The sequence below is a fragment of the Petromyzon marinus genome, chromosome 8 (genome assembly GCF_048934315.1).
Source record: "Petromyzon marinus isolate PM22_M1 ecotype Great Lakes invasive population chromosome 8, UKy_Petmar_22M1.pri1.0, whole genome shotgun sequence".
Classification (NCBI taxonomy): Eukaryota; Metazoa; Chordata; class Hyperoartia; order Petromyzontiformes; family Petromyzontidae; genus Petromyzon; species Petromyzon marinus.
The window spans coordinates 19,086,223-19,100,020 of NC_133674.1; the positions used below are offsets into that span (position 1 = coordinate 19,086,223).

Below are 13,798 nucleotides of genomic sequence, written 5' to 3' on the forward strand. Positions count from 1 at the left end.
ATCGATGAAAAGAAACAGCAAAGGCTCTCGTACTGCCACCTTCTTGTGAGCCAAAAGTCAAGTTACTGCATTGGGAAGGTCGAGCGGGTTTCCTTTCTCCATGCACTTGAATTCTGCGCTTCCTCTCCCCATCGCCCCTTTTTTTACATGACCTGATTATTTTACAATGGGGCAAAAAAATAGTTTTGTTTTCTCTTCAATAAAATGCTTTAGAATCAGGGTCATGCTTAAAACAAAACTTAATTGGTATAAAAACGTGCACTGAAATGGGCCTCTTGGTATCTTTGTTACATAATTACAAGAGGTCTAACGATTCATCACGAAGACAATTGGAAGAACTATCACGATTCAGTGTCGCAACACAATTAAATAATCAATATATTTTTTATCACTGTGGTTAATGGCAGTGCCCCTAGTAGCTGTTGGGCTCACTGAACCCATTACATCATCAATGTTTAAACACGTGATCCAATGTGAGGAGCTTTAAGAAATAATATGAATTTCGTGAATCGATGCATCGTTACACCTCGAATAAGATCCACAAATAAAGTGGTTCTAAATAAGGGCTACTGCATGGTTTAACAGTGTCATGCACACAACATACGGTTTTCAAAGTAGAATTTGTGGAAGTCCATCCCCTCCACCAAGTTACCCAGAGCTTCGGGCTCGAAGGAGGTCAAGCCGGGGTCACAGATCTTCCTGCATGTGGCGCAATACGCAGCAATTGAACAAAAAGCAAAACAAAATACAATTGGTACAAACAATTGCTGAAAATTGACAAGCATTTGATAACTTCAAATGTTAAGAAATGTTGTTTGCCATTATAGCATTTTGCTATTCCCGTATATAATAATTGACCTTAAATGTTGATAATATCATCCTCAATATTAGCAATATAAATCCTGGAAATCAGACAACTCAGGGAGGGTTCTTTAATAAATAAACTGCAGTAAAAAAAATCAAATCCTGCAATGAAAAGGCAAAATTCAATGACAGGGTTATAGCGGGCAAACCCTGCTTAATATTTCGTGCACAGGACTGCCATTAATTTGGCCATAAATAGAGGACCCCGCAACGGACGAGAAATAAAATGACCGATTAAATAAAAGGGGGGGGGGGGGTGGGTGGGGGTGGGTGGGTGGAAATCGCTGATGTGTGGAGGTTGATGCCGCTCGCTTACGAGTAAGCCTCGAAGTCGCCATTGTTGATGGCGTCGATGAGCTGCTCCGTCACCTTGATTATCTCCTGCTTGCGTGCTGCGGTCGCCAGGCAACCATGCAAGCGATTGGCGTGGAGCATAACGAGGAGCGGGGAGGGGGGTGAGAGATGAATGCGGGAAGCGAGGATTGTGGCGGTGGAGGGGGGGGGGCGGACAGGAATGGAATGGGTAGCAAGGACAAGAGCGTAAAGCAACAATTGGAATAGGGGGTTACGCGACAGCCGTTTTTATATTAATATATTCCATGCAGCAGAGGTGTATTATGGCAAACAATTACAGGGGATCAAACAAAATGAATGCAATTAAGGAGATGTCAGTGAATAAGAGGAAACGCAGAGAGTGGCAATTCAACAAGTGCAGGGATGTCGAGGCAGAGCAGTTTAAAATGTAACGTGTGTGCGGGGAATAAGAGAAAATATCTCGGGTCAATTAAGCGTTCACAAACACGGAAAAACACATCAATTGCACACTGTTAATAAGTAATCACCATGGTTTGCATCAACATTCCATACGCGCAAATAAATATGCGGTTTTCTGGACATACAAAGCTACTGAAACGTGTTCTGTCAACCCTGTTTACTCTCAAGCATTGTATATGCGATACTCCGGCACCAGGTGTTGAGACAACCGAATGTGTAATTGCTGAGAGATGTAATTAAAAATGCTATTTTAATCTGTTAGTTTTATATATGCAAAACATCTGGGCTTGGATGACACCTGGGCTTGGATGACAGAACACACCAAAGCAAATTCTTGGCTGCACATTGTTTAACACGAACCTTCACTAAAATAACTGTAGGAATGCTTATGGAGGCGAGGACAGCTACATCACATCACTGAGCCAATACTTTGTGTCAAAATGAAAAGGATAAATAACACAACCTTCAAATGAAAGCAGTGGTGATGTCTGTCTCAAATAAACAAATCATACCGATATATAAAACCAAACGCAAACACCAAAGGAAGGGGAGAAGCATGCAAACTATGGCGAGACATTTACAAGTCTGTATACTGAATGCGCAAACACACAGCAGCCAAATATCTACCTGCTTACTAATCCAGACTCTATTTTAAGCTTCCCATCCATGCTCAAAGCAAATTATTCCACTGGCATTGATGTTATTACACGGCGAAGCCAGCTAACCAAGGCAGACTTTCTTTGGCTCAAGCACAGATATGCAAAGCCCGTGGGTTCCGCACTGCATTTCTGTTCTCCCCTCTAACGCTTCCCCGTCCCCGAGCCCAGCAGCAAGGTGACTTTGACACGATTTTCTTAATGGATCATTTAAATACATTCACGGACAGACAAACAAATACCTGTTGACATTTCAAAAAAAACTCTTTCAGCAACTTCGTCAAGAGACACCAAGCTACGGAACGCGTTGTCGAATTTAGCAAATTTCCAGAGTGCCGAGGAGGCGGCTACTCACCATTCAGCTGACTCTCCATGTCTGTATCCCTACTGCCACAAGCCAGCGTGACTATGTGACGCAACAGCCTGGGGGACTCGGGTTACCCCTAAAGAGTGTCCCTTTTCACAATGGCAATGATACTCGGCGTTGGGTCACACCATAATACAATGCACATTTTCACCAGGCAACACCAGGTATCGGTTTCCAAACTTGTCAAGGATCCCCTATTTTCAAAAGAACTCAATTGGATTATTAGTCACGGATGTCCAACGCCTCTGCCTCCCATAAAATATGTATTCATAAAAAAAAACTCTGCCTCGGTTCACAAAATGAACTTCTCAACTCCTACAAAACACATTATTATTGCCAACATCTGGGAGAATCGCCCTATAGAGTGCTCCTCCCACACCTTGGCAGGTGCATGCAAGCTTTCCTCACATTCAGTCATTCCCCTATGACTTACACTGCACGGAGTTGGAGCGATCGGACTCAGAAAGCTGGAGCGAGTGGCTTTGGGTAGGCTTAACCGTCGGGCTCGTATTAGCGCTAGCATTAGCCAGGGCCGCTGGCTCCGTCCGTTTAACTGCGCTCGATTGCTCTGCACTTTTCGCAGCTGCATGCATCGGGCAAGGAGTGGAGGGAGGAGGGAGCAGTGTGGGTAGGGGATGGGGGGGTGGCGGGGAGTGTGGGCATCACACCAATCCAGGCGAGTTTTTGTTTAGGGTGAGGAAAATAAAAGGGTACGGAGGGGGGGGTGGAAAGGAAACACACGCACAAAAATGAGCAATGACGAAAAAAAAGGAATCAAACTAAACATGATGAGGTGCAAAACATGCAGGATAACTCAACTGTGGGAACATGGTGCAATAACCGGCAAATGACCATCGTTATGCAATGATTACTAAACCCAATATATCCTTTCAAAACAGCGGTGGTCCTGTAAACACGAACGCTGCTGTAATATTTCACTGTAAGTGGCTCTTCAGCACCGCACACTCATTAATAATTAAGTCTCGACACCAGCAAAGGCGTATCATATTTGCAGCACACTGTACAGGGGAAAACAAAAAACACCAAGAGTGCGGCGCGGGGGGACAGCAATCACAATGTGAAGTTATGAGCAGAGACAATTTGAAAATCAATTCAATTTGTTTTGTTTTCATTTATTCCCACATGGCCTTTCAGGTCACATCACTGGATCGCCTCACTTAATCAGCATCTCCCTCATACACTGCTAGGCAGCCAGAAGGCTGCTGGGCACATTTACTCTACTATTGTTTGAAAAAAATTCAGCTTGTCGTGTTATGTTTGTGCTCGTTATGAAATCGCTAAAATTGCAAGTTAACAGCCATTTCGGATTTGCGACTCACCTTTCACGTCTTCATCCTCAATTGTAGTATTGCTGCTCTCTGAAGATTCCTGCGTAGAAGGCCAAACAAAGTACAGGCCATTAAGTACATTTTGTTAAGATAATGCTCCTTTTTTACACAACTTGGCACGTCATATTTGCCTCAACATGAATTGTCAAACATTTAGAAGGAAATTATTTTTTATCGGTGTGAAATATTAAGATCACTTTCAAGTCGTGTAATCAGTCATGAAAGATAACAAGAGTGTTGCATGGTATTGTTACGGTAAAAAGGTTAATTGCTCGCGTGAAGCAAATCCTTGAAAAGAAATGCTCGAGAAGTGTCAGTTTTAATCACAGGACAGCGACTTCTTTGCTTTTACAAAATATGTTTTATCCAACTCATTGCTCTTCACTAATTGGGGCTACCAATCAGTAAATGGGGTACACAATGGACGTTATCTCTGTATGTGTGTGTACAAACGGTAGTGACAATGTAACAATATATGTACTATATGACACACAAATGGACTAAAGGACAAATACAATGAGGCAGGAAAAAAACACATTAAACATTGACGTTATAAAAAAACACTGCTGTTGATATAACCATAAACAAAAACATGTGTAAGCATTCCACAAAGGACTAAAGGAATGGTACAGAGAGAGCATGAAGGGCAAACGGTAAAAACAAAACAAGTAATGAGGACGTACAAAAAAGAGACCTTTTAAGGCAATAAAAGTTAATGAAATTCAATAAGAGACAAATACACCACTGCATGGACACATTCGTAAATGATTAAATTAGACCACTATATCTTCGTGTGCGACAATCTTTCGGTTTTCTCTCCTTTGAAGAATTAAAAATCTCACCAGAATTGTTTTATTATTTTGTATTGCTGTAGACCCAAATGGTGGGTTTGCATACAGTTCAACAAATCGTCGCATTAAACATCAAAGTTCAACAAAGAGTATCCAGTTTTTTTTTACTACATGTCAAACCAAAATATGTCTCAACTGCACACGAAGAGCTGACATGCCCAAGTACAGGACATCGCTAAGTGGGAAATCCGAAATATCCGAGTTGCAAGGTGGCAATGTTACGGTAGTCATGCTGCACAACGTTTAGCTAGTGGCCATGCCTTTAAAGAGATGCCTCGGTTATACCAACTCCATGCGATTGGCTTTGAATCGGTGCTTCGTGATCAGCAATCCTCAACCATCACTTCAGTTTAGCCTTTCCTTGGCTGCCAACTGCGAATCTTACTTGTTACCGAGTTTATCCTCTTCACTCGCAAGTACAGAAGGCACATAAAGCCGGAGCGAGCAAAAGCAGCGGTGATTGAGAACTGTTGGTGCACAGCTTAGTACATCATGCGACCGCATGAAAATTAATAAAGACAGACCTGGTTACGGTGTTTAATCGGAGGTCTGATTTATATTTCTTTGAAAACGTGATGGGTGAAAGTAAGCTGTTGTGTGCATTCACACAGGAGTAACTTTATACTTGTTTTGACAAGGCAAGTGTCTCTTTAAAGTAAGTACAACTTTGAAGAAAATAAACATGCACAAGACATAATGAATCAAGGAATTTAGGAAAACCTTTGTTTTTAAGTTCAATCGGAGCAACAATTATACCATCCATTATATTTTAAATGACCTTCTGTCACTGCATGTTTATATTGTTTATTGTTGAGAAATGTCCACAATGGAAAATAAAGGCTTTCCGTCCTTTTTGCAGAGTAATGAGAGAGCAATTACAAGTTCAATCACGTTCCAGCAAGATGCATTCATGTCGCCAGGACGATGGACCACTCCAACAAGATGCACATTTCCCCCTCATGCAAAACAATGCATCCTTTTTGTGGCATTGTTAATAGAAAAACAAACCCATGCCTTCACATGCCACATATGGAAAGTGTCTCTTGAGATATTATCCTATCGAACACGACTTGAAAATCACTGCTCCAGACGTCACATGGCAATGCATATTTTTGAGCAATTTTAAAGACGAAGAAAATATGAGTGTTATTTTGACGAGTCGAAAAAATAGGTCAAACAATCCAATATAAGGCTGCCAAGAATAATTCATTGTGTGATTAACTTCAGAGACAGCTGAGTATTCACAAAAGTAAAATTAAATCTGGTGCAATAAGGCACTTCAATAGCGAAGTACAACACTGCACTTATGACAAGATTGTCATCTATTTTTTTCATATTCACACTCATAAAGTTTCTGTTTTTTTAGCAAGCATAATTATGAAACAGAGATGACATCATTCGGTGTCGATAATTTGTTTTTATGTGTATTTTTGGTGCAATAAAATATTGGGCGATCAAATCAATAATTATTCAGTGGATTTCTTTGGGGGGATTATTTATATTGTGGTGTTTTTAACAAATATTATTTTCTCAGAAGCCTACCGCATTCTTTAAAAATGTGAAAAACAAGTATGTTTTGCAAACAATTTAAAATGTGAGCAAATAAAAACCTTAAGACGGTTAAAGAAAAAACGTAACGCAAGAAGCCAGCCAACACACACACACAAGCATGGCAGTAATGCGTGATTACACACAATGATAAATTCATAGTTTTGGTGTCTAAATGTGAAGTCAACCCCCCAAAAGCGATGCTGCTAATGTGGACAAGGAAGCACTCAAATAATAATTGGTGACTTGTGCAGGACAGACTTTGATCCCCTGCTGTGCAGTGGTCAAAGTTTATAGAATGAGACCATGGACAACACCATGGCTTACAAAAAAAATACCTTGGCTCCATTTGACGGATTGTGGATAACAGTGGTTTGAGGCTCCTGAAGAATGAGTGAAGTAGACAAGAGGGTTAAGTAGAATACCGGTTGTATTTAATCCTTCCTAATGTGCCAAAAATGCATTCCGTGGCAAATGCCAACTAAAAGTCCCCTAACATTGGTTTCACGTGTGCTAAAACAGGGCTGTGATTTTTATGAACATCTAGTGGAAAGACATTTAGTGGTGTTTAAACCGTCTGGGTCATGTATATGGACACAAAGGGTGTTTCGTTTGTTTGCGTGCAAATTAAGTGGGATGTGCATCGCAAATGCATGCATTACCAGCCGTCGTTTGTTTTACCCTTCACCATATCAAGTGCAAAAAAGCTTAAGCAATGACTAAACCCAGCTAGATAATTTGAAGTGCTCATTTTTTTTTTTACAAACTTTACTCATTTTTAGAGGAATACTATTCGGCAGACTGTAATTTGAAGAAACGTTTAAAAGTTTTGGCTATTTTATACAATGCAGAATGTCTCCAAAAAGGAAAGACGTGTAATTGAAATAAAATGAGCAGTTCTGTGAATTTGTACCAATACTGTTTATTCAAATCACCTTACTTTGTGCTCAAAAGTATACAGAAAGAACACTGACACACTACCGAATTCTTACTCACTTTACATTAAAGGTAAATTACACTTGAAAGACGACTGATCACTGAAGTCTGGTCATTCAATGGATGGCGGGCAGTCATGCAAGTGTAATACTGTTATTACAAGTACAACATTTTTGCAAGGTGTATTTTTTTATGCAAAGTTTAAAATAAAATTAAATGCCATTGAGCCAAGGTCAGTTTTAAAACTAGGATAAAAACTAAAAGGCAAACAAAATAAATAAAGTTTGTAATAAATAACATACACAAATTGCCTTCTATAACGATTTCAACTCACTTAGCGGAATTACAAAGTTGAGTTGAATATACCAAAAGCAAAATGAATATCGGTGTGTATATATTATCATCATTGATTGATGAGTGGATTAGCACTACTGTCAGCCACCATCATAAACAGTGGAGATCGAAATTTGGGCAATTAGAGAACACTGAACAAATGCAGCGGCTAATCAAAAGATGAAAAATGGCATTTTCATAGCAAAAAAGTAATGATTTAAGATTCAGATAAATATACACTCACAAACGTGTGTGTGTGTATATAAAATATAGCGTTCATGTTAAGAGAATATAAAAAAACTAGAGTCACGAAAGCCATGCAAAACTATCAATATATGTTGCTACTCTAAAGTGAACTCACGGTGCACTGTAAAACAAATCACAACGTGAAGGGAGGAGGACTGGAGGATAAATCAATGTTCATCGCAAATAAAACACGGTTCAACCAAATTACTTAAATCGTTAAACAACAAACCAAGCAGCTAGGGCAGAGGGAGGAAAACAAAACCAAAATCGCCCTCGCGTTGACAATAAACCCTAACAAAATGTTAGAACTGCGTGACAATGTTACACTACTTCATAGATAAAATAAAGGGAATTAATGAACCCAAATCAAAACGTAACAGAAACACAAGCATGCAGTACCAGTGCTGGAGAAGGGGAGCACTCTTTCCCACTGCTCGCTACACTGGCTGCTGTGTTGTTCTGCTGTCGTGGCAGAAAACGGTGCATTAAAATACTTTTACTGCTCGACGCCATCCCCCCCCTTGCCCCACCTGGGGAGATAAATGGCTCCCCCCCCCCTCCCCTGCAGCAGCAATGTGCCGGTGAGAGTTTTTTAACTCGGCTCTTGCGCTCGTGAAAAATGCGTTCCGTTGTCCTCAACATTGACTTAACATTTTCTGCTTACGCATCGTTTTCCCGCAAATTCAAATCTTTTAGCAAAAAAATACATTCAATAGCATTTCCACCCCTGCCTTCACCCCCCGGGTTTAACTACAATATATATAACGCTGCATAACAATCGGACAAAGTGGTTCTGACATAACTTGACGGCAAGCTGCAATTCAAATACATGAACCTGCACAGGAATAACTTTCAAAAGTTACATTTTGACCCCACAGTATTATTGCAGACAGATTGGATGATTTTACAGTGGAAAAGTGGAAAACACTACTTTGGATGGGTTTTCATGAAAACGCGTACATAATAAAAACTACAAAAATATTGACGTTATTTGGTAAATGAGAAAACAAGAGTAAAGAAAAAAAACAATGAAACATAAACAGCTAAATACACCAAGTAAAAATCAAACACAAAGTGAAATGAATGTTCGCACATTGTGCCCGAGTGTTTTTCATTCACTTCAGGCTTCATGGTTTATTACAGACTACATCATAGTATGATTTTACTTGTTACAACTCATTAAAAAAAAAATCTAATTATGTATAGGAAGAAACCCCTCCGAGTGCAACCGGCATTCTGTTTGCATGCACGTGCAGAAATAAACGGCACCAAAACTCAGGGTCGTTGTTGGGAAGGAGGAGGAGGGGGGGTTTGGGGGTGGACTTTTTAAACAAAATAAAAAAAGCGACGCACCAAGTTTTCGCATGCGAGAGACACATGCGATGTCACGACACGGCAAGGCAACGGCTGGGAGGACGCGATGAAAAGGGTGTGAAAGCCACAATGCAATTCCAATCAAAAAAGATGGGACAGGAATGGACAATATCTAGCAATATATGTTTTAAGGACAATTAATGAATCGTAATTTAATGTTTTTTTCTCTCATTTTTTTTACTCACAAATATTTGTTTTTGTTACTTTACAGTTGTTACTATTTGCTATTGTTTTTGAAAACAAGATGGTTCTCAACAGTACCTGAACACTTGCACTGGACTTCCGTTTCTGAATGTAAACCCCCCACAAACCCCCGAGTGGCAGAATGTCGAAGGGGGGGCGGAAGCAGCGATATCAAAGAGCAAATTGTAGCCGTTAGTCACATATAAACCACACATGGCAGCACGGCAAGAAGGCTTTTGGACTGACGGCAAGCGCAGCCTTGGCAGCGATGATTACAATTTGGAACAAGCGGTTCACAAAAGTAAGAATATCCATGAGATATATAACAAAACACAATACTGCGGTAGGCTCAGCTTGATTATCTTAAGCTGCAAGGCTGCAAGAGCGCTCTTTTGTAGACGATGCCTTCATACCTTGTTGCATGCTGACATAGCAATTAAACCCTCTCAGTATTAAGTGCTTAAGTTTATTCGAAGAGTATACACAATGCACTCCATGGAATCGTCTAAATACAGCAGCATTCAAGTGTGAACTAGATAAATTTCGGTATTATTTTGTGAAAGGGAAAAGAGTAAGGGGTATATTAAATTACTCCATGTAGAGCATTTTTTTCTCTTTTCATTTACTTGGCAATATGCGTTAGATTTGTTAAAACTGTACTGTGTGCGGCAGTGGCCTCATGAGTTTTATTCTTTTCATAAAGCACTGAAGAGAGAATTTAAACATAGGCACATTTCTTTTTTTAAAGTAGCACATATAGTTGATATGGTACACATGGATAGTCATTGTTAAATACATAAAAGTATAAACAAAAGACTAGGTTTACAGTGACATTAAACAATCACAGCAAAGACATGCAAAATGTGACGTTTATCGACAATACCCAGCGTGTTATTTGTCACATTCAGAACTTTCCTACACATGTCATTGGGGATTAATAGCCCATAATATATTTTTCATAAGCAGCACTAAACAAACAAGCCCTTACGACAACCTCAAGGCCATTACGTAATATATTAACAAAGAGGATAAAACCATTAGGATTTAAACGTTACACCAAAAATACGGTGACATTCACTAATAATTGATGAATTATAAGATCTGGTATTTTGCTGAAACGCTGAGCATGTAAAGTTAAGTACTGAGCACAGCGTGAATTTTGCTGGCTCACCTTAACGCCATCCTGAGTTTTCTTGTTCAGAAGACTCTTGGCTGCTGCAATGGAATGCACACCGCGCCATTAGTAACGTGCAATAAATGCTAAAAACTGAAAGCAGGAGGAAAAACCCAATATCAGTAATATTACACAATTTTTCTCATTCCATTCGGACAATCTGTTCAATATGTATTAACGAAAAGATTGTACACATAATTTATTCATTGCAATATTGCTAATCCAGTTTGCAAAAAAAAAGCCTACATTTCAAAAGGAATCGAATTTTAAAAGATACATTAATTTTGAAATGGTCACAACCAACAAATCATCCCTTACAATAGGAATCATATGAATGGATGACTTGGGAGAACAGCATGATCCTCAATGAAGAGAGGCCCACAATCTCCACGGAGATTATTAGCTGACGTCACAAAGACACTGCATTGATGAACATGACGTAAACGTGCATCGATAAAAACTATAAGGGGGCACCTAAAATGTGACCGTATCCCAAGATGCTGTACAAAAATTGCGTGAATACTTGGTTTAAAAAGGGGCAACCAGGGGGAAAATTTTACTTCAACAGGGGGTAGGGAGTCAAATACAACAGGAGCAGCAGAACAAAATAAGCAACCTCCCACCAAGTTCCTTACCTTGGACAGGAAGTGCATCCGCGAAGGGTATAACAGAGTACAGTTGGTTGGAAACATGGGAAAGGAAGAAAGACAAAGACATAGTTTAGTTGACTGCTTAATCTGCAGAGAAGGCCTGGGCAAATGCAAAATGCCACGACTGAATGAAGGTGCACCGTGGTCCAAATGTAAGAGAGTTGTATGAATTTTGTGTTTCCTCATGCAGAGTTGGTGAGCACTTTTAAAATGCCCTCCAAGAGTGATTGAAAAACCATCATGCGTAGCACAAAGCAAAGACATCCACCACTAAAGGTTGCACAACAGTCAATTGTGGACATGCAATGTCTTCTTGGTAATCTGCACCATAGGTAATTGAAATTACTGAAAGTATGTTCTTCCCCCCCCACCACCATCCCATTGTTTTAACATTCAAATGCCCTGCCAAAGTTAAAACATGTGCACAAGAACTGTATGAGCAAAGAAAACCTATCAACCGAGTCTCTAACAGAACATAAAACCTGTGGCAAGGAAAACATATTCACATTTAACCATGCAGTTTCATGCAGTCATTTAACAAACGAATCACTTGGCATTCTTAATGGATATCTGGTATGAGTCACATGTTCACTTTGTCAGGCAACATAATTCAGTACAGTATGGTCTTTGCGAACAGGATATGTTACAAATTGAAATATTTATAGCTGGGCAAAAACAGAACCACAACCTTCACCCGTAGCTAAAGCCATCGTCTGCTGCTCAACAATCAAATTCTACACTCTGTGCACGTGCGCATACATATGTTGCAGAGTTTTTCAGTCTTCATTTGGAAATCTCATGTTTCTGCTAAGTGAGTCAATACCACAGTATAAGTCTGGGTGACATTAAATAGTTGCTTAATGTAGGGCAGGGCTTTGATATTAGTATTAACATTTCTTTTTAATGGTTTATTTCAGCCACGCAGGCTATAATTATAATATCCATGTCTTCTGCAGATACGAGGTATTATGTAGCAGTTAGCAATTGCAGCCACTGTTAGCCGACACTCAAATTCAAGTTTGCTCTGCCATACAATACTCAATTGAAATTAAAAAAAGGTTACACCTGGGTTGGAAGAACAAATGACACAGAGCTGTGGTTAAGTGGCTTAATGACAAAAATGTAACTATATGTAGAACTGCAAATGCTTGTGGCCATCTTGCAATGGTAAAATAGACATTAAGCCAGCAAAATACTTGTAAGTATTTGAGCTTATAATGTAAAATTAAATAAAGGGAACGTACATTAGTATGGACAACAATGACAATGATATAATTTAAAATAACCACACCACTTGATTTAACATGCTGTTAATTAGAACGCCAATTATTTACGATAATTCTGGAGGAATAAATAATGAGTTGTTAATGCATCTCCATTTTTTAAGATTCAACAATCGGCCGGCAAACAACAGTTCATTTCAGCAAAATTAGGTCATGGAAAAAAAACCTTTTTAAACTGGTGAGCATTTAAATGGATTATACCAAGTATCAACACTGCATCGCTTAAGGCTTTCTTGAACAATTGTAACGCGAAGCATTCATTTTTAAGATATTTTTTTTTAAACTGAATATATTATTAGTCTTGGCAGATGCGCAATCAACCTTACAAGCCACACTTTCAAGGGGAGTGATATTTTGAAAATATAAATAGTAATGTTTATGGACTAGATTTATACGCATTAGGCATGCACATGCATATATATTCCTGTTTTAATTTTGCAAAATGCAACAGGGCTATGCTTTGTCTCAGGGGAAAAAAAACAATTACGTTCCAAGAGATGTTTTTGAAGAATGACACTTTACAAGATTGGAAAATATGTGCAAATTATATATTTAATTTGTGATCATTCTAATATTTGGATAATGCAGCATTAGCCAGTTGCAATCTTCTAGACAAATGCAAAGGGATTGAAATGGAAATGTTATGTACATTGGGTTATCATCATTAACTGTTTAAAAAAAAAAAACAAGGTTTTCATTAGCTTGGCTTTTTTGTCCAGTCATCGCAAAACACATCAAGAACTAATGGTGGGCTTGTGAAGATTTATGAAACTCTTTGGTATAATGTATTTAATATTATTGGGCTAAATAGATAATTTATATGGACAACAGTGGTCATAAAATTTCGAAACGTTTTTGATTGGCATTTTGTGCATTTCATTTGTTGTATTTTAGTAACGGGATAACATTATTTTTAAGCTCGCTGTGAAAAAAAATAGTGAAGTGGTTTTTAAAAGAATGCACATGGGCCTGCAGCGAGAACATCTGAAATTGCATTCAGATAGAAGAAATATATTTTTTTGTACCAAGCTGAGAAGATGAAGGGGAAATCAAAACGGTTGTAAACATGTGGTAGGAAGATAACGACAAGAAGCACACGCAAGGTCGACTTGTTGCTTAAACGTCGGCCAGAGAATGCATGCGAATCGCTCCGGGTAAGGCTGAAACACGATTCCAGCTGAGAGGTTTCAGAAACTCCAGTCGTCAGACC

The 13,798-nt window shown here is 39.1% G+C and overlaps 1 protein-coding gene across 50 annotated transcripts in view; it reads right to left on the reverse strand.

Moving 5' to 3' along the window:
• LOC116940339 (calcium/calmodulin-dependent protein kinase type II delta chain) overlaps window positions 1-13,798 on the reverse strand; it is a 71,185-nt gene that overhangs the window by 4,883 nt on the left and 52,504 nt on the right. For 2 of the 50 annotated variants that reach the window (XM_032950040.2, XM_032950053.2), the window contains 8 exons: window positions 10,653-10,693; window positions 9,560-9,586; window positions 8,324-8,383; window positions 6,748-6,792; window positions 4,002-4,050; window positions 3,095-3,244; window positions 1,181-1,256; window positions 605-699 (listed from right to left, as the gene is read on the reverse strand). In XM_032950040.2, coding sequence (XP_032805931.1) covers window positions 605-699; window positions 1,181-1,256; window positions 3,095-3,244; window positions 4,002-4,050; window positions 6,748-6,792; window positions 8,324-8,383; window positions 9,560-9,586; window positions 10,653-10,693 — 543 coding nt within the window. Of the gene's footprint in view, window positions 1-604; window positions 700-1,180; window positions 1,257-3,094; window positions 3,245-4,001; window positions 4,051-6,747; window positions 6,793-8,323; window positions 8,387-9,559; window positions 9,587-10,652; window positions 10,697-13,798 lie in introns of all 50 variants that reach the window. The other 48 variants (XM_032950037.2, XM_032950052.2, XM_032950044.2 and 45 more) reach the window with 38 other exon arrangements.